Source organism: Biomphalaria glabrata, chromosome 15 (genome assembly GCF_947242115.1).
Source record: "Biomphalaria glabrata chromosome 15, xgBioGlab47.1, whole genome shotgun sequence".
NCBI lineage: Eukaryota > Metazoa > Mollusca > Gastropoda > Planorbidae > Biomphalaria > Biomphalaria glabrata.
In genome coordinates this window covers 18590379-18611430 of record NC_074725.1, presented here as the reverse complement: position 1 = coordinate 18611430, position 21052 = coordinate 18590379, and the positions used below count along the sequence as shown (strand labels likewise).

Below are 21052 nucleotides of genomic sequence, written 5' to 3'. Positions count from 1 at the left end.
AGTAAAAAAAAAATGACCAAAGGTTACATTGGCAATGGAGAGAACTAGTTAAGTTAGCAGGACAATGTTGCATCAGAATGATGAACCTAGCCACATCACAAGTGACAAAGAAGAATAAAATAGGTTTAATAACATTTTTAGGAGGTAGTGGAGTCTACCTTGTGCTAGAAGGCTAAACTACAATGAATATTATCAATGATCAGCAGATGAATTGTTTAGTTTGTTCTTCAAAGTGTTGAGTGTATTTTTTTTGTTTTGTTTACAAATCTATTATAATGAAACAGACTAGACAGATAAAACATTTCCAAACTTACTCCAAAGACATCAGGTGCTTGGTCTGATCTATTTTGACCTCCTTCAGTGAAATTAAATAGATCATCAACCTGGAAGGTACAGTTCAGTCATTTAATTTTTCAAAACCACAAAATCAAGGCGCATGCAAAAACATAGATTACATAGTTTATAATAGATTAAAAAAGGACAAATGTGGGGAATACTAAAGAAAAAGTTTAAACAGAATTAAATTTGAAAAATACAAAAATAATTCAATGTCTTTAAAAAAAAAAGAATATAAAATAAAAGATATATGATCTTCCTTTTGGAAGTAACATCTGTATTTTATAAAATATGATTCTAAAACATAAATTTTGTTATAAGTTTCGTAAAAAAAAATGTGCCATTTCTGAAATCAGTAATTGGCTCTAGTTTTTAGCCAACCAAAAAATTTAATTTGACCTAATTATTTCTTAACTATGAACCAGACTAAGAAGATTACTACTTGATTCTTGACATTTGCCTTCAGAACTTGGTGGCGTGTATTATTGGTTGTATGCTAGATTTTTTTAATGTTTGTTAACAGCGCTTTATAAATAGATTATTATTATGACCTTTTATCGGTTAAAGAAGCATGACAATTTTTTGTTTCCTTTGCCCTTTCTTTAAAATGCTTAAAAATATCCCTAAAACTATATTTGGCTCCAAGCTTAAAGGTAAATCCAGCACTGAATAGCAGACACTATTTGCTTCATTTACATAGGTCTGAGAGATAATTAAATATATAAGCAAAAAAACATGTCTAAAATATACTTGTATACAATGTGGTGATGTAATTTGTAGCTTACTTTAGCTAGGAATATCTAATATAGGTATTCCTTTAGTACGTGTGAGGGGCTATGGATTAGTCACCAATGCTGTGATTTCTATGCTGCCATACTTCATAGTTTAAATCAGGAAAACTAGAGCCAATACTGACTTTGAGAAAGTGCTAGGTCAGGCTTAGCTTAAACATATCAGCTCTAAGTTATGATAAATAACATAAAATATAGCTAGCTGGGGGAAAAGGTGTACACACATAAATGTTTTAATGTGTGTGTTTACTGACACACATATATGTCTAAAGGAAACAAACACACAAAGCAAGATTAAAGGAGAATCACACTGGCTAGGCCTTTGAGCAGGAGCTGTGTAACAATGGTACAAACAAAACAGGAAGACATAAAACATAACAAAAAAACAACAACATTGAAATGACACAGATGCCAGTCTTAACATGATCATTAAATTTCATTCAACATTATCATCTTCAACCATTTGAGACTTGAAAAGCAGTGATGCATTGCATGTCCAGGCTGTAGGCCACACTGAAAATGGTGCATAAATACTTTGTGATTTGGACATTCAGATTCAAAAGTGCTCTGCAATTTAGCAGGGGAAATAATAACCTATGTACCAATGGTGGGCCACCAAGAAAAAAATAGTCAAAAAAATATTCACGTGACTGTGACAATTCTGATCAACTAAGACACTCACTAAGAATGTGCAGTGTTGTATTGTACAATTAAGCCAAAAAGTTTAAGTTCTTTTCTTTTTATGTTGTTTTTTGTTTTTTTTTGCTTATAAAATGTTTGTACAAAGTTTTACATGGTTCGGATGTTCTTTCAGAGTTGAAGATAATTTACTTTAGTCCAAACCTCCAGCAGGATGACGGGGGAATGGAGCAGGCAGGGTTTGAACTCGGGACCATCAATAAATCTGAAAGAGAGTCCAGCTCACAAACTGCACAACCAGGCAGTCCTCCTTACTTAGCCTCTTGAAGTGTGTTCTATCCAGATATACCAAGTCCCTAGCAATAAATCCAAAGTGTGCTCCATGAACTTTCAAACATTTCCCATGATTCAAAGTAAGCTTTTAGGTCATGTCTCAAGACACTACTTACATAAGAAGAAAACTTCAGATTGATGGACTAATTATGTTTCAGTAACTAAGAAATATATTTATGTGATATATCTTAAGCAATTTAAACCAATCAATTTATTTAACATAGTAAAAATTACATACATATAATATACAAGAATTATACACAGGGTATAGATTAGGGGTGCACCGGATAGTCGCTCTGTCTCCGGCCAAATATTCTGCACTTTATCACTATCAGGCAATATCCGGCTCCAGTCAAATATCACTACCAGATAGTAAAAACTACAGTGTAGTACCTATATTTCTATTAATATTGTTAGGCGCCTCCGCGCTTTGTCTTTTCCAGATACGCCTAACGGAGGTAACACTTAAATATCGAAACAACACAGGCGAAAGGCAAACAATATAAAGGTAGTCGACGCTGATAAACGATGTCCAACAAGAAGTTTAAACTAAATCTCCATGTCAATAAAAATATACCAATATTCATAAAGTCATAATGTATTTTTTTCCCTTGTATTAAAACTTTTAGAAAGAAAGCTAATTTCATTGTTAATATATAAAGCAAAACCTTACCTTCTATAGTTGGTTTTCCTAATGCACTTAGATCTATATAACAGTAGATCTAAACACATATATCAATAATAGGCCTACAGACTACAATTAAATCTAACATTTAGAGTTCCTGCTGTTAATAAAATATCGTTTGCCACAAATGGATTAATAAATATATGACCTACTATGCTTCAGATTCCAACTATTAACTAACATCTATCAGTATTAAGCCCTTGAAGCCAGAACCAGAAGCAGTCTTTGGACTTAAAATTACAAGTCTGATGACCAGTTGTTGGTCAGAAATTCTTGAACACATACATCCAACCACCATACAAGCCAGATGAGAGATTTACATTAGTAACTAGTTAAATATATACTAACATATTTTACATTGACCCTCCAACATACAGCCTTTATGGTTGGTGGCCTCGTACATACACACAGACATGCTAATGCTACACAGATTAATTTCTGTTTATAAATACTGTTAATCTTTAATAAATCAATCAGTAACAGAGTTTAAAACAATAAGGTATATACAAGAAAAAAAAAAAACAAATATAGGTATGTTATTTAACAGTTTCGTAAAATGTTCAGCAATACAAGCTATTTACAAGACACTTAGGTATTCGGCTCCGGCCGAATATCAAATTTTACTATCCGGTCGTATCCGGCTCCGGCCGAATATCAAATTTTACTATCCGGTCGTATCCGGCTCCGGCCGAATATCAAAAAGTACTATCCGGTGCACCCCTAGTATAGAGTACTATAGATAGGTACATATATGGATCTGTTATCTAGCTTACTGATCATTTCTCTAACTCATGACAAGATGGTATTATTATTACACCAAACAAAGTATAATTGTCTAAGTATAGTACCATATTAGCATGTGTTTCCAAAGCAATGCCAGCTTTTCTTTTAGAAATAATAAGTGAAGTTCATTCTAAAAACATTTTTTTTAACATGTTTCATTGACTACCCAACAACCTAGACAACAGTTATGTGGAGAAGAAGAGACCAAGTACAGAGCATGCTGTTAATTGGGTCATATTAGTAGAGAATCTTTTTTTAAAAAGAAAACAAAATGATGAAAATAACAGAACCCTAGAGCTAACAACAAAATACAATAAAGGGAAAAAAATATCTTTGAGCCCATAACAAAGAAAGGCTATCGACATCTCGCATCTCATCAATTTTAATAAACTAGCAATTTACTTAGACATGAAATTGTTTTAAAACCCTTTCATTTCACAACAAAACCCAACAGGTGACATGCACATGTGATGAAATAGCCCTCAAACATATCAATACAGTAAAATATTTAATTGGGTTTTGCTGTGTTTGCCAAATAGCAAATAAACTACATTTATTAAGAGTATTTTTCCAAACAATATTTTTTCATATGCTACCAAAAAAATATCTGCATACTTAGGAGAGGTTTTCTCCATCTGTTTTAAAGACATTGAGCTAATCCAGATAGTGTCTTCTCTACAGATAACCAATAACATAATAAATAGTAATAGCAGTTCTCTGTCATATTGTTTTATAAAGTAAGAACTAAGCATGTTATGTTTTATTAACATGCATGTATAATAGGAGGCTTTGCCTAGATATGATCAGATATGGGTACAGATATAGACTAAATATGTGATTATAAAGATTAAGTGAACATATAGAACATACATTTCTCTACCAACTAACAGATCACCAAACTTGTACTCTACAATCGTAACAAACATATTATACACATAGAACACTGAACTATTTAAATTAATTGTCATATAGGGATGGCAAGCTGAAGTTGGGTTTTTCATTTTATTCATGAAAACAAATATCCTAGTTGGCAGCAATGAATGGAATTGAAAAAAGCTATTGGCCAAGATGGGGATACACGCAAATATAATGTAGGCAGGACTGGTGCTTAATGTTCAGACTTTAGTAAATTGAACTTACTTTGATATTTATTTTTAAGACAAAACTAAATAAAATCTTATTTCAGACCTAGAACAACTTGGGGGATATACACTTTGGTATTTGTAGCAGAATACTTATCAATTATGAATTGTTTTATTTTGCTTTTTTTTTCTTGAAAGAGTAAAAGAAAAGTAAAAAAAAAACAAAAAAAAAAACAACAACAAAACATTAATTTAAAGATTGAACTAAAAACAAAAATTCCAATCCCTTTTTTATATGTTAAAACAAAATTAATTTAACAAAATAAAAATAAAAAATCAAACATTAACAAAATGAAAATAATAAATAAATTGAACCTGTTGACATCAGACCAAACAACTAATCAACAAAACAATTGTGACATTTTGTATCTGCCAGAAAGAGCTGGTAATGTAAAAAAAAGTCTTACCACTCCATCATAATCAACTTCCCCCTACAAAACAAAAAGAAATTGACAACCAAAAAAAAAAACAAAAACAAACTACAAACCAAATAGAAACTACAAAAAGAAAATGAAACAAAATTAAAATAATAGAAACTAAAGTGTCTATTGTTTTCAAAGAAAATTAAAAGCAATGAAAATAGCAAAGATAAAAGTAACAGAATGAATCAATGTTTCTTTTTTTTTTAACTAAAATTATTTCCAGGAAATTTGTTTTACATATTTGTATTTGTCACAAAACATGTTTGAGTTGAGTCTTCATCAGAAATTGCCAGTGCTTTGTGAATTAAGTATCTAATACATGTTCTCGTCTTCTTGTCGGCAACCAACTGGACTAGGGTGTGGAATAGCTCGCATGCGATCCAACCCCTAGACAACAAGCCAGCACAACCACGTACTGCACATTTTTGGCAGTAATACTTCATAGACGACAAAAGGAAACAAGAAGAAAATATCACAAATATATAAATATGAGAAGGCGCTGCTTGTGCATTATATCACTATTGCTGGCTGTATGTGCAAGACATTAGGTCTTTATAGATATTTGGTGAATCCAGTATAGGCTCTGCCTAATGTGCAGTTGCTAAGTCTCATGCTTTACAGAAATCAAAACTAGAACTTTTGATTAGGACTAGGTTTCTCCCTTTAGTTTTAATATCAGAAGAGAATGTTTAAATAATAAAAGAAACAAAAAAGAACCATGAAATGTGGGTGGCATGCGAGACAAAGCGGGTCCTTGCAGTAAAAGATAAGAGAGATGATGATCTCATTCCTCATGTTGTTCTAAAAAGAATTTACTTAACAACGACAATCTTTATTCCTTTGGTTTCAAATCAAGCGCAACATTTTACTTTTTTTTCTCCTAAACAAAATTCAACATTCTGATACGTTAATATTTATAACAAAAACTACATCACATCAGACAAAAAAAACTGGTTTCTTAGAAATATATATAGCTAGCTTTTAAAAAAAAAAAATTAGCTCTACATATTTTATTAAAGGAAGAGAATTCAAAATTCTTTTGTTCAAAAAATGTTTTTCTGTTGAGTTTCCATTTAGAGTGGATACAAATTTTAACAATCCATTATTATTTTTTGTTTATATTTCACCATGATAAATCAGTATAACAGAATGTAATTGAGAACCTACAACTGGAAAGTAATTTTTCTAAACAATATGAAGAAAAGACAAAAGTAGAAACTAAAGAAGACATATGACATACCAGTTTAGAATCATTCACTGGGTCATTCTGTCGCCTGATCACATCCTCAAACTGTCGACTCTTCTGTAAGGCACCAATTTTCATCTGCTGCTCTCTCTCCTCAGCTTCCCGCTCTATCGCTATCAGACGTTCCTGAAAGTTGTGAAGAATTATTTAGACAATAGTTCAGGAAAAAAAAAGCTTAATCCTTATCAAGTCTGCTTTGGTATTTTAATACCTGATGGTGACGCTCTGCTTCTTCTTTGGCTTTCTTGGCATTCATCTTTTTCTTGAGGGCTGCTTCTTCTTCAATTCTAAGTCTCTCAGCCTCCATCTTCATATCAAACTGTAACACACAGGAAATAACAAGTTATATGAAACTGTAATACTGACAGAACAAAAAGTACATATATATTTTTATATTTATGATAAAATTGACTGATGGAGGTTGTATACAATAAAATAAAAAAAAATTAAAGCAGAGACGTAAATTTAGGTAATTGCTTTTTATTAAAAGGATTTAGTGTGTGTGTGTCTATTTTTAGTCTCCAAGATATTTCTTACATTTTATTCACAAATGCAACCAAGCATAAAATTTATAAGGCCAATAGCAGTGAAATCACATTAATATGAAAATCTGGATTAACCTGGATTTCTTTATTACTTTTCAAAGTATTTGGAAGAAACAGAGGTTGAGTGTGTATATTATTTATTGTTTGATTTCATTTTCTAAAAATAGTGTATGAATACATTTCTGATTTACATACATTCAGTTTTATTATACCATCAAAAGTAACACAATACAAACAGATTCTTTCTCATTCTCCTACCTCAATCTTTAATCTCCTGAGTTTCTTCTGAGCAATGATTGTCCTGATTGATGCCTGGATCTGTATGATAGCAATCATTCTCTTCTGTACCCACTGTCTGACAAGATAACCACGACAAAAACGCTGCAAAAAAAAATAAAAATTTTAAGGTAAAAAAATCATTCTATTTTAAAAGTGTAGCTGATTGCAATTTTACTCCCTACACAATGTGAAGTATTGCCAGACAAGAAGAACTGACTCTCTCAACTATACAGACATCATAGTGGTAAGGAAAACTATCATAATATGAACATAAACTGACAAGATTTAGATGTTTAGTTTTTCTCCATAGTTTTGTGTTTAGCCTCTTTCCTAACAAGACTCACACACTCACTTAAACAAATATTTTAAAGCATTTTTTTTTTACAAAGAAATTTGACTATAATAAAATAGAACATGGACAAGAATAGAGTTATCTAACCTGAACATTGAGGGCCCAGCCCCGAATAAAATTAAATCTGGCAGTTAGAATCCTGGACCTGATCATAGCCTGCAGACGCATGTATCCTTGCTTCATCTGATGACAAAATATGGTCAATAAAGATACATAATGGTAAAAAGATAAAACACAAACATTAAAGTAGTTTTGTTTTGGCAGAAAGCAGAAAAGTTTTAAGTGATCCCAAATACACAAAATGAAACACATTTTTAGATTCTTTAGGCCACTTTGTTTTAAGTAATAACATTATATATTTCTATTTAATTGAATTTTTTCTATTATTATATGCATAAAAATTGGAGATATAAAATTGTAATCACATTAAATATAGCATATAGCTTGCGTAGGACAAAAATGAAAAAGTGACAGTACCACAAGGAAACGCTTTCTGTCCTGATAGGCCCTAACAGTGGACTGTACAGTCACAATGCATTTCCTCATCTTCAAGAACCGCCTCCTGTAATGCCAAGACCTGACCATCTTCTGTATGATTAAGATCTTCTTGGTGAGCATAATCTCCCTTTGCTGCTCTAGATAAGCATCTTGTGCATCCTGTTGAGTAGACAGTGTCATTAGAAAACTATGTAGACAAATGCAAACAAATGACCACCTGATAACAGCTACAATACAAAATTATATTAACAAGTTGTTCAGATAGGTAAAGCTAATAATTTGACACAATAAGAACTACTAAAGTCTCTGTAACTGCCTGAACAATCAGATAATAGCATGTAATACATTACTTTTGAGTAAAGATACAGAAGAAAAGCATTGTGATAGAATTAAAAAAAAGCTCTGATTTCTGTATCAGTTAACCTGAAGTGAAGTATTTTCTATTTTACATTTCCAATAATTTGCTCTTATCTTATATAATACAGACGTTACTTCAGAAAAGAAGATGATTACGTCCTACGCGTCATGCATTTAGTCATGCATATTAACCAATGACTTAAATTCTGCCAAGTCACTGGTTTTCCTGGCTAGCTCAGGCAACCCATTCCATGCTCTAATAGTACTAGGGAAGAAGGAGTATTTGTACAAATTTGTCCTAGCATATGGGACGAGGAATGTGCCTTTATCTTTGTGTCTTTCAGAGTATTTTATTAAATTTTGTTTTTGTATTTGAAGATTATGGTTCAGTGTTTTATGTATGATTGCTACTTTACTTTTGAGCCTTCTGTCCTGAAGGCTTTCTAAATTTAGTGATTTTACTAAAGGTGTTACTCTAGTCAAAACTATTTGCTATGAAAATTCCAAAACCTAAAGTTTGTTATTGCTGAAACATTTAAATGTCTCATCAGCTTGGAAAGTTTCATTGATTTCACAATTCAAAGCTCAGTTTTTAAATGAACATATTATTACAAAAAAGAATATTCTGATAATCTGTTGTTTTTTATCTTACTTATGGAGGAAAATCAGAGCAACTATATAAACTAACCTTAAGGAAGACTTTAGTTTTTCCCAGCTGGTAGTCAGCATTAGTCAGAACAGCCATGCAGATTTTGTTGGAGGCTGCCTTACAGTCCTCTTTATGAGATGGCTTGATACCTTCCACCAGAAGCCTGTATCTGTCTACAAACTCTGCAAAATGATGCCTGATGGGATACCCAGCCCTTCTGATGCGAATGGTCTCCATCATGCCAGAATATCTCAGTTGTTTGCAACACAGCTCACGGTCAAAGAGCTGGGGGTGAAAAAAAAAATAATTTGAAGATTTTTATGCAGAAACATCAATAACTTTAATGTTAACTATTTCTAATCTGACACCACAGACAAGTTAAACTTTGATGTTAACTCTGTCATATACCTTTCAAAAGAACAATTTGGTTGAGCATTAGAAAAGATTATACTAAGAATAAGTAGCATTCAAAACTAAAATTCTTCTGAAATCTTTATTCTAACATTCAGTTTACATTTTCTTTTGTTTTGAAGAAAATTCTATAATGTTGAAAGCAGAACAAATTGTTTTGGCTGCTCCATCTCGTGCAATAAAAAATCCTATCACTTAAAAAAATGTCCACTTATTATGTGTTTTGCAATGTGGTTTCCATTAGAAACTAAGAAATTTTGAGTCTCAATGTCATTTAATTAAAAAACTTTTTACTACAGTAAAACTTAGTTCAATTGAGCTTGGATGTGTAACGCAGAGTTTGAGGATGTAGATGTAGAGTAGCTGTAATCGTAACCAATGGAACATTGCCTAACTACCAGATCTTTTAGTAGTCAATGTTTATTTTGGATGAGCTTCATTTGATTGGGTTTGACAAACCCATAGTTTTCTTACCAAAGGTTTCTTGTATTCATTCGGTTTGATACATCGAACAAAGAAAGGCTGACATGAGCTGAGAGTAGTCATCAGCTGTTCTAAAGATCTTTTGAACTGAGATGCCAGTGTTCTGGACTGCTTTCTAGTGTCTGTACCCTAGGATTTAGAAACATATTGTAAACATGTTAAAATTCATTAAAAAAATTTATAACTAAGTTTATAAAACGTGTAGAATGAAAAAACGACACTTCTATTATTTGAGTTATGTTATGGCGAGTAAAATGGTGTCAAATTGATAATCCCTGCTCAGTTTCCAAACTGAGGGTCTGGAGTTAAAATCTTAGAATTTAAGGAAGTACATGAGTCCAGTCAACAAAAAGGCCACCAGACATTTCAAATTTAAAGGAAAGTTAAGATGGTTGTTTAATGAGATGACCTTATGATAATCACTCTATCTGTGGGCAACAAAAAGTAAGGTGAATTTTTCATCATGTCACCTAGACATTTAATGAAGAAAATAATACTTCCTATCAAAACGTTTCGGGATAACTTTATTCAAATTGTGACGTATATTTCAATTAATTAATATTATAAATTCAATTTATGATAAGTACTAGCCGGATATTACCCGCGGCCTGCAGGCCTAAGTTTGGGTATTACTGATCTAGTGGATTGGATGTAGATGTAAGTCAAACATGGCAAATGTTTCCTTATCATTTTTTTTAAATTTTGTCCCGAAAATGAAAGTAAAGTGTGAAATTTGGTTTACCTGTTAGGCCAATATATTAATATTTAATATAAAATACTGTGAAAACGGATTTACCCGATTTGTTAATAGAGATATAATTAATTTTTTTTTTTATTTTTAGAGCCTTCCAGTTGTTTAAACATACTATACGGTCTCCGCCATGATCTAAGGAACATTTATTCCAAGTTTTATCAAGATTGATCAAACGGTTTTGATTTATATGCGGGACATACATACATACGCCTTACTTTCTGCTTTATATATTAGATGGTATTCAAAAGTTAGCATTCTGAGTGAAAAAAAATTGAGAATTGATGTAAATTTTGCTCTCTAGTAACAAGTAGAGCTGACATTTAGTGTTTTTAAAACAAAGACATAGAGTTTTCACTTACCATGGATAAATCTGAGCTGAATAATGTATTGATAAACTTGCTTTTAGAGGCTTGAATCAACTGGACAAGGTCTGTACTGAATGTATCCCTGTTTTTTTCCAGGAAACCTATCAACAAATATTGTGTATGTTATTTTCTGATTTGAGAATAGTGTAACGAGTTAAATTAGCTAGTGAAATGTGTGAAGTATAAATTTTTTTTTTCAAGTGAAGATGTCAATCATAAATAAGTATTACTTTTATAACCAAAGTAGTAACTGGTGATTTCTTAATGTAAATTGCTTTTACTAAAAAAAAAAGGGGTTTCTTTATGATTTGACAATTCTGACCAAGCTAGTGGATTGTGGTTGTCATTTGACCAGTTGGGAAAAGGTTTTAGATGATGGTGTTTCTAATTCCTGTTTAGTTTAACCATTCAGACAAACTAATAGATTGAAATGTCAAAGTTGAAAAGATCATCAATCCCCTAAACTAAAAGGTTTACCTCTAATATTATAAAAGACAACTCCAGCAAAATGTTGAAGACCAAAAGTTTGATTGACTGCAGCTTTGGGTTTCAGATAATTTGGGTTGCTAGAATGATACTGGTGAAGTTTGTTCAACAAGCTTTCATCTGTACCCTGACAAGGAAACAAATGTGTAGAAACAGGTGAAAAATCAAACAACAATTAAAAAAGATTTATGAATGTATTACACAACAATTGAAAGATTTATGAATGTATTAAAGAACAATTGAAAGATTTAACAATGTGTTAAACAACAATTTAAAGATTTATGAATGTATAAAGAACAATTGAAAGATTTATGAATGTATAAAGAACAACTGAAAGATTTATGAATGTATTAAAGAACAATTGAAAGATTTAACAATGTGTTAAACAACAATTGAAAGATTTATGAATGTATAAAGAACAATTGAAAGATTTATGAATGTATAAAGAACAACTGAAAGATTTATGAATGTATTAAAGAACAATTGAAAGATTTATGAATGTATTGTTACGAATCTCACTATCCAGGCTCTCTGCAAACTGCACCATACACCACCAACTTAAAGAACTTGACAACTCAGGGCTCCAAAGTAACGTAACACTTTAATAGTTGAATAAGTAACAGCCAATACTGTACAATTGGCAACACGTACACTGTACAAATATCTCTCTTGTTAATAGCCGTTCCGCCGTATCGACTCTTGCACTGGCCTCTCCGTCTCGTTCCGGGCTTGCACTGGGTTCAACAGTTCAGGACTGACTTCACACACTAGTCTCGTTGTGTCGGACTCGATCGCAGACCAAGATCAAGACGCCAGCCGTCTCAACTGTACTTGACAGTACTCCGCACTGAACCGTCGTAATGCTCCGTACAGAACCACACCGCTGAACTGTGCTGTAGTCGACCGGACTGTAGTGGACCTTCTGTCGTAAACCTCCTTTCTGAACCTTCTGTCGTGAACCTTGCTGTATTGAGCCCCTTTTCTGAACCGTCTTGACTGCGTCGCCTCCGCTCTTATATAGGGTCCCTACTGGCCTTCTCGAACCGGACAGAACGCCGCTCGACGTTTCTAGGTGGTCAGATGACTACAACTCTCGTGACGCTCCTGAGCTCTGTTCACGACGTCGATCCTTCCCGAACCGCCGTGTTGACACTTGTCTCGGCTGACCGTCGTAACTCGTCACGGTTGACCGCTCCTCTAGCGCTGGCCTAGGGCGATTTGTGTCGGCTGACTACACACACACCACTACCCCTCTCTGTGCCACCACCAAGTTTATAACAGTATTATAGAACAACTGAAAGATTTATGAATGTATTAAAGAACAATTGAAAGATTTATGAATGTAAAGGAAAATGTTTCACAGGTTATTAAAGCAATGTAACTTAACTTACTTTTTTTCTTCTTTTGTAACAAGATCACTAATTTTATTTTCAAAACGAACTGAACATTTTAAATGATCATTAAATAACAGTAAATTCATTATTTTCATTTTTAAAATATGAATAAAAAAAAAAGACATAAATTTAAGACAATTCTTTGGAAATGAAGATGATGTCTTAGCCCAAATCTCCAGAAAGATGATAAAGTGGCGATGGCTGGTAGGATCTAACATCAGGCCTAAAATATAATAAAATTGTGTTGCTGAAACCTACTTTAGGAAACTTGCTCTCTTCATCAATCAGGGCCAACATGTTCATGGGTTTAGCAGCTATAAGGTCCAAGGCATCCTGGTTGTCAACAAAGGCAATGTGCTGCCAGCTGATCCCTTCCAAATTGTACTCAGCCTGTTCCAGTTTGAAGATATGCCTGACGAAAAACTGCTGGAGGTTCTCATTGGCATAGTTGATGCACAGCTGTTCAAAGCTGAGGACAAGAAATACTTATATGACTTCACAGAAATCAGAAACAAATATCAACATTGAAACTCTTTTTTTACAATACATCTTTTCGATCAGAACTTTATGAAGGAACCTGGACACGGATCTCAAAAAACAACTATATGCGATTTTACTAGACATTTGACAGTTGATGTATATTGCTGAGAAAAGAATTACTAGGTTGTGGGCAACACTATGAAAACTCTAGTTTGACAGTTATAACTTTTCAAAGAAAAAAAAGAAATACATTTAAATTTGGCTAAAGAACTAGGTCTAGATACAACATTGGTTTTGAAAGGACTATCGCGCTCCTGAAAGGACATATTGCATTTGGAAATTCTGAATGTAGGGCATTATTGATTCAGAAGTTTAATAAATTAATGATCAGGATAATTTTACACATGAAAATTTTGTGCATAGTCTTCTAAGTCTAGATTTAAAAGCCTATCATTGGAATATTAAAGTGTAGTAGATCTATACATTGGCTTAACCAGGTTTTTTTTTCTGGAAGGGGTTGAGGAAAAAAATGTTCCATTGTTTTTTAATCAAACATTCATTAGTTACGAAGTGAAAACCAATCTGCATTTTTAATGCTTTTCTTTATAAATATCAATTCTATATTTAAATACAAACATTTTACTAAAACGCAAAAACCAAGTACAAGCACTACAATTAGAATATGATTTATAAATATCAAAAGATCCACTATATACATGTTATTGGTCAAAAAGGTAATGGTTTTTAGTAATCACTGAGTACAGGGGATAGAAAAAGAAACCTTCAATTATGTCTTTTAATAAACATAAAAAAAAATACACTGCAGTTAAACTTTTGGTTGTTTTGTTAGAAAACTAGATAAGAATTTAAGGATAATTATTAAAGAAATTACTGGAACCTTTAAATACCAATTTCATCAATATGCATATTCATATAATTTTGTCTTCCAAGAAAGGAAGCAGTACATGACACATGAAACAGTTTATTAAATATTTTCCAGCATCAGTTTTAAATGTTTACCTATTTTTATCGAAATTCTCAAATCCAAAAATATCCAGGACTCCTATGGATTTGCGGTAACTTCCTGTCTTTGGTTTGTAAATGGCAGAGTTAATTTTCTCCACAATCCAGACAAACATACGACCATAGATGCCTTTTACAAAAGCATCTCGAACATCAAGTGACTGCTCTTTGTTCATAGTATATGTGACACTTTCTCCTTTAGCAAATATTGTCTTTGTGGTTAATGCATCAATCAGGGCCTGAGAATTCACCTGGAGACCAAACATATTCATTATGAACTAATTAGATGAAATAGAGCTTAAATTCCATTGATCATTAGAAACATTGTCTAATATAAAATTAACATTGAAACATTATTAATTTATTCATAGATGAAATATGCAATGAATGCTGAATGTGACCATTAGAGGCATGAGCTAAAAATTGTTAACATAAAAAAGTAAAATTCACTTTTACACCCTTACAACAATGGCGCAAATGGATGTAAATCTTATCTGTTTCTAAAGGTATATTACTAGGATGTCTTGTGGTCAGCCTAATGACCAAGTGGCTTTACTTTCCCCAATCAATGTCAAGTACCCATTACTATTGCTTAAAAAAAACTTTTGTTCACTGAAATTTGAGCTAACAATCCCCAAGCACTTTATTATTCAGCCACCAATACAGGATGAAGTTTAAAAAAAAAAATAACAACATATTTTGATATGAATAATGAAAAGTGACTTGTCAATAATATGAAACAGAAGTGAATCACTTTACCTCCAACTGCCTGGCTACTTTGTTGATGTAAGAAATGTCTTGGATTTCTGTCGCTTCAATGTTGTCTAACTCAATCTCTAGCATGGACAAAACAGAAAATAACATATTACATTTCAAACCCAGAATGTTAAGATGTGACATGAGCTAATCACTGCCTTGTACAAGTCAGAGATAAAACAAAAGTCTCACCATTATACTTGACATTGCCGAGGTGCAACAAGGCAGACAGGACTTTCAGAATCTCCCAAATGTCTGTTTCATTGAACATTAAAACTTTCATGGCTGCCCTTATGTCAGAGAAGTCTTTTTTATCATCTCTACCTTCACAAGTGATGCTTCCACCCTGCAAAAGTTAACAGAAAAACTAAATCACCATTTAACAGAAAACCATAAATGTGATTATTCAGAAAACAATCCTTATTTAACCTAGTAACAGAGAAGAATAAAAATTACTGCTGAATTAAAAAAAACAAGTTAATACAGGTGATCATGCTGCACCCTTTAGTGGGTTATCTTGACTGTGAGAAACAAAAAAACACACCTGTATAAGATATTCATAGTTCATTGCATTCTGTAGTTCCAGCTTGGCCTTTTCCTCTGCAGACATGCCAGATAACATACAGTAGAATATATGGTAATTGCGCTCATCATGCATCTGACTGACAATACGAGACTTCTCCAGGAGGTATTGCTCTATTTTTGCTCCCTCTATCACTCCCTTGTCATTAAAGTGGATGTCTATATATTTGCCGAACCGACTAGAGTTATCATTACGTATAGTCTTTGCATTACCAAAAGCTGGAAAAAAACAAAACAATAATAAATTATAGTGAAACATTAGCAGACTTTTAATTTAAAAAATGCTACAGAATTTTTAAAAACTTTGTAGAAAAAAGATATTATGTCTAAAAGTTTTAATTTGACGAACATTGAACAGATACTGTTTGTAATAAATTAGTTATTTATAATGGGTCAGAGTGGTCCAGTAGTGCAAAGTTTTGAGTTTAAGTCCTAGTGTACTTTTATTCAGGATTTTGAAAGAAGTTTGTTAGGTACATGGCCTCAAATAAATAAAGTAAAAGTGATTTATTTATTGTCATTGCCAAATGACAGCTCTGTCAAATTGTTGGTCACAGAAAAGAAATGAACTGAACATTATCAGCCCTGTCAACTATTAGGTCTCAAAGGGAAGCTTTGCTTTTATTTATTGATCATGTTTTGATATTTATATGACATAGTTTCCCTAGTTAAAAAAAAACAAAACATTTTAGCCAGAAGGACAAATCTCAGACACTAACCTTCCATGATAGGATTAGCTTCCAGGATTTGTTGCTCTATCCAAGAATGTTGGCCAGATACTGCAGCCAAAAATTGTAAGATGAGTTTGGTGCTTTCTGTTTTGCCTGCACCAGATTCACCGCTGTTTTTGGGGGTTAGGTGAGTGGAGAGACAAAACAAGTTCAGAAATAGAAACTATAAATATTTAACAAAACTAAGTTTAATTAAACAAAATGACTAGCCTAATTCCCATGGATTCTATCTTGTAAGTTAGGTATTCAGGGTGGTTTTAAAAAGAAAACAAAAATGATGTAAATGAAAAGTCATACTAATGCCCAATGATATTGTACAATGGGATAGGTTTATGATATTTTTTTTTACACTTCCCAATACTCCAGCTTCACATAAGCAATAATGTAAAAAATGTGGATTGAGTTCTGGGACATTGAATGTGAATAATATTGAGTTCACTTATTTCTAAGGGGTACATGATCACTGCCAAGTGAATGCAAAGGAGTTTAATTTCTTATGCTTTCTCATTACACCATAATCAACCATTTGGCAACATCTGCCCAATAGACTAGAAAACCTTTACTGAGAAATAATCACTAAAACAAACCTTTTTACCAAACTACTCTTAAACTACTGTTAACTACTCTTTTTTAGATTAGTGAGATTATATATTTAATCTCAAACTTTTCAATTAACATCAGAGTAAGGAACTTTTATTTCAATGCAACAACGCTTTGTCTTTTAAGTTTTCAAACAAAATTAAAACATAAATGTATTTATCTCAAACATTGCTTAAATTTGTTTACAATGTCATAAAACTATTGACTGTGAGACTGAGAGATCACAAGAGTCTAATCAAATTAGAAGTAGAACTACAAAGACAGTTTCTAGACTGCAGTCTGACTGTGAAATGTCTTATCAGCTAGAAATACCTTGTAACACACTACAAAACTGACACGGATTTAGATAAAAGAAAATTAAAGCTTTCTATGAAATGTTTGGTACTATAAAGAAAATATTAAGCCACTTAATTCTCACAACTGCAGCAGTTACTGTCACACCATAATATAATTCTCTGATAATTGGATTTTGTAAGTTACAAACAAGAAATCTTGTTGCTGAAATAATTAAAGATCACAATTAAATGAGACCAAAATGGTAGAATAGCAAAACAAGTTCACCCACACAATGTCTGAACAGTTTTCCACTAAGAAATCATACTTATGTCAAGCAATAAATACATTTATAAACTAAATTAAAAGTCCAGAAAAATGCCTGCTAGCTATAGACTTTAATGATCTCTATTTGAAAAAAAAAAAAATTAATCAGAGGACTATGGGGGAAATAAAAATGTCTGTCCTTACTTTGGTTGAGGGATATGTACCAAAAACATGAAAGAAGCCAAAACTGACATAGCTGAGGAAAGCGATATTTCAAAAAAAGGAATGTAGATAGTATCAGAGAACTGACTAACAGCTTTAAGTGCAAATGAGCTGGAAGAAAGCTACAACCCTAGATACAAACAATACATTGAATAGACACAAACATAGGTACTTTGCAAAAATAACAGTGTAAGCTATTGGACAATAATGCTATATGTTGCTATAAGAGGAATGGGTGAAACAATTTAAAAAAATGGACCAATGGATGGCTTCTGGTAGAGAGAACAGAAGAGCACAGTAAACATTTCAGCTAGTCTTACAGCTACACCCAAAGAATCATCTGTGTGCCATCAGGAAGTTTACAGAATGTGGACAACTGGCACTGACCTGATAATAACACACTGATCATGCTGGTATCTCTTCATGCTGCTGTAGGCATTGTCAGCAATGGCAAAGATGTGTGGTGGAAGTTCTCCAATCTTCTTATCTCTGTACAATTGGATCTGTTCTGTTGTGTAGATGTTCAGGATTTCATAAGGGTTAACAGCTACTAGGATAGAGCCAGTGTATGTCTTGGGAAAGGAAATAAAGAACATTAAAACAATCTCTACAACTACTTAATGTAAGTAATCTAATTAAGTCATTTGTAATGAAGATGATGTGAAGCTCATTTGTTCCTATAGCCAACAGCTAACTAGGCTTTCATGTGACCAGCACAATAGCCAATCACATTTAATTTTCCCAAAATAATGTCAGGTGCCCATTCAAGTTTTCCTCCTTTGTAGAGTGTCCATAAAAGAGTTGAGCCTAATGTTTATTATGACTCTTTACCTAAAGGATAGATTTACTCAGAGGCCAAGCTCTTCACTGACCCCTATGTCTAAAGGTTCCCCTTCAACTAGATGGTCCATCAATATCAAATACTTTTATAAACAAAAAGGAAAAATCTATACACCAGGTAAATAAACATGTTGTAGTGAAAGACTCAACTTAGAGCTTAGAAACTCAGAAAATGCCTGTGGCCTATTTACTTAAACAAAAATCATAAAAAAAAAAAAAAACAAATACAACAGCCAGAGTTGTAAAAGTGGAGCTGCCAAACTTTTGTCCTAACCAAAGGGAAACAATACATTCCATAGGTGAATGATTTAGGTTTACACAAAATGAAATTAAGAGTCTACATGCAGACACAGAAAAAGAAAAGTGTCAGAACACATTGTTGTGTACTTCATTCTATATCTTTTAAGAGTTTCCTTCTTTTAAAATTCCAACTATTAAATCACACTTTAGTAATAGTCAAACATTTTTCATTTCTTATCAAGATGAAATTTTACACATACACATATAGCGTGACAACATATTTTATTTCAATTTCATAAAGATTATTTCATTAATTATTGAATTTATTGAATCTTTATATTTACTGTTAAAGCCCAGTGTTCAATATATGGGACTCATAGGAACTAACTTTTTTTTTTTTCTTATTACCAAGTATCAGTAATATGAAAATATTCCTAATATTCCATTTGAATATATAACCACTTCGTGATAAGGTAAGACACAATGTTTCTTTTATTAATATGTGTAAGTAATTAATAAGTACAGTATTTCATATGCATTTGTTATCTACTTAGTGTAAATTACACTTTAAACCCATTAAGTCATGGGTGACCAAATGGAGATGACGAAGACAAAATTGAGAACTAGTGCAAGGAGACATCATATGAAAATTGAACCATGTTTACGGCAACACTTCACTTACATATATGTGATGTTCCATATAACGTATAAAGAGATTCCTTAGAATGCCGGACTCATTCAAGTCTCCCAGGCTGATCATGTCCTGCACCCCTTCCACAGAGGTGCTGTGCATGTGACGCAGCACCTGCGACCCATCCACCCAGTGTTCCTGACCATCGTCGTCCAGCAGCCGTATCCTGCCAGAGTCTGAGGTCACCACTTTGGCCCCAAGGGAGACAGAGAACTCCCCGGGTTTGTCTGGTTCTATCCATACGTGATCTCCCTGAAAAGGCAAAATGTGGACATTTAGCTTACAATAACAACATGACTAGTTTCAAAGAACAATGTAGAGATTTATTATTAACAATATGGACATTTAGCTTCAAACAAACTTCATGGACCTTTGGTATCAAACAACAACATGGACATTTAAATTCAGGAAATAATATGGACATTAAGCTTGAGACAACAACATGGACATTTAGCTTCAAACAACAACATGGACATTTACAATCAAATAACAACATTGACATTTGGCATCAAACAGCAATGCTTTGAGTAACAACACTGATAGTTAACACTGATATTTAGCTTCAAACAACAACATGGACATTTACAATCAAATAACAACATTGACATTTGGCATCAAACAGCAATGCTTTGAGTAACAACACTGATAGTTAACACTGAAATTTAGCTTCAGACAACAACATGGACATTTACAATCAAATAACAACATTGACATTTGGCATCAAACAGCAATGCTTTGAGTAACAACACTGATAGTTAACACTGATATTTAGCTTCAGACAACAACATGGACATTTACAATCAAATAACAACATTGACATTTGGCATCAAACAGCAATGCTTTGAGTAACAACACTGATAGTTAACACTGATATTTAGCTTCAGACAACAACATGGACATTTACAATCAAATAACAACATTGACATTTGGCATCAAACAGCAATGCTTTGAGTAACAACACTGATAGTTAACACTGATATTTAGCTTCAGACAACAACATGGACATTTACAATCAAATAACAACATTGACATTTGGCATCAAACAGCAATGCTTTGAGTAACAACACTGATAGTTAACACTGATATTTAGCTTCAAACAACAACATGGACATTTACAATCAAATAACAACATTGACATTTGGCATCAAACAGCAATGCTTTGAGTAACAACACTGATAGTTAACACTGATATTTAGCTTCAGACAACAACATGAACACTAGGCTTCAGCTGGAAAGAAAAAAAAACAGATTAAGTAACCTCATATGACTCCTGAGGAAAAAAAAAAGAGACTACAAGAGAATACAAATGTGGGGCCCTGGAACAGCAACCACTCAGACACTCCAATTCTGTATCATAAAACAAGAATCTGAGTGGCACAGCTATCATACTGACATGA

General features: G+C 32.8%; 1 protein-coding gene across 5 annotated transcripts in view; it reads right to left on the bottom strand.

The window, feature by feature from the left end:
- The window catches only part of LOC106056384 (myosin-VIIa-like), an 83501-nt gene that overhangs the window by 25720 nt on the left and 36729 nt on the right, over positions 1 to 21052 (bottom strand). For 4 of the 5 annotated variants that reach the window (XM_013213095.2, XM_013213097.2, XM_013213096.2 and 1 more), the window contains 19 exons: positions 19647 to 19907; positions 18272 to 18456; positions 16511 to 16632; positions 15754 to 16010; positions 15402 to 15555; positions 15213 to 15289; positions 14451 to 14704; positions 13209 to 13419; positions 11548 to 11683; positions 11065 to 11171; positions 9943 to 10080; positions 9097 to 9342; positions 8031 to 8210; positions 7641 to 7736; positions 7181 to 7303; positions 6589 to 6696; positions 6372 to 6503; positions 5117 to 5140; positions 315 to 383 (listed from right to left, as the gene is read on the bottom strand). In XM_013213095.2, coding sequence (XP_013068549.2) covers positions 315 to 383; positions 5117 to 5140; positions 6372 to 6503; positions 6589 to 6696; positions 7181 to 7303; positions 7641 to 7736; positions 8031 to 8210; positions 9097 to 9342; positions 9943 to 10080; positions 11065 to 11171; positions 11548 to 11683; positions 13209 to 13419; positions 14451 to 14704; positions 15213 to 15289; positions 15402 to 15555; positions 15754 to 16010; positions 16511 to 16632; positions 18272 to 18456; positions 19647 to 19907 — 2880 coding nt within the window. The remainder of the gene's footprint in view (positions 1 to 314; positions 384 to 5116; positions 5141 to 6371; positions 6504 to 6588; positions 6697 to 7180; positions 7304 to 7640; positions 7737 to 8030; positions 8211 to 9096; positions 9343 to 9942; positions 10081 to 11064; positions 11172 to 11547; positions 11684 to 13208; positions 13420 to 14450; positions 14705 to 15212; positions 15290 to 15401; positions 15556 to 15753; positions 16011 to 16510; positions 16633 to 18271; positions 18457 to 19646; positions 19908 to 21052) is intronic. The other variant, XM_013213098.2, reaches the window with a different exon arrangement.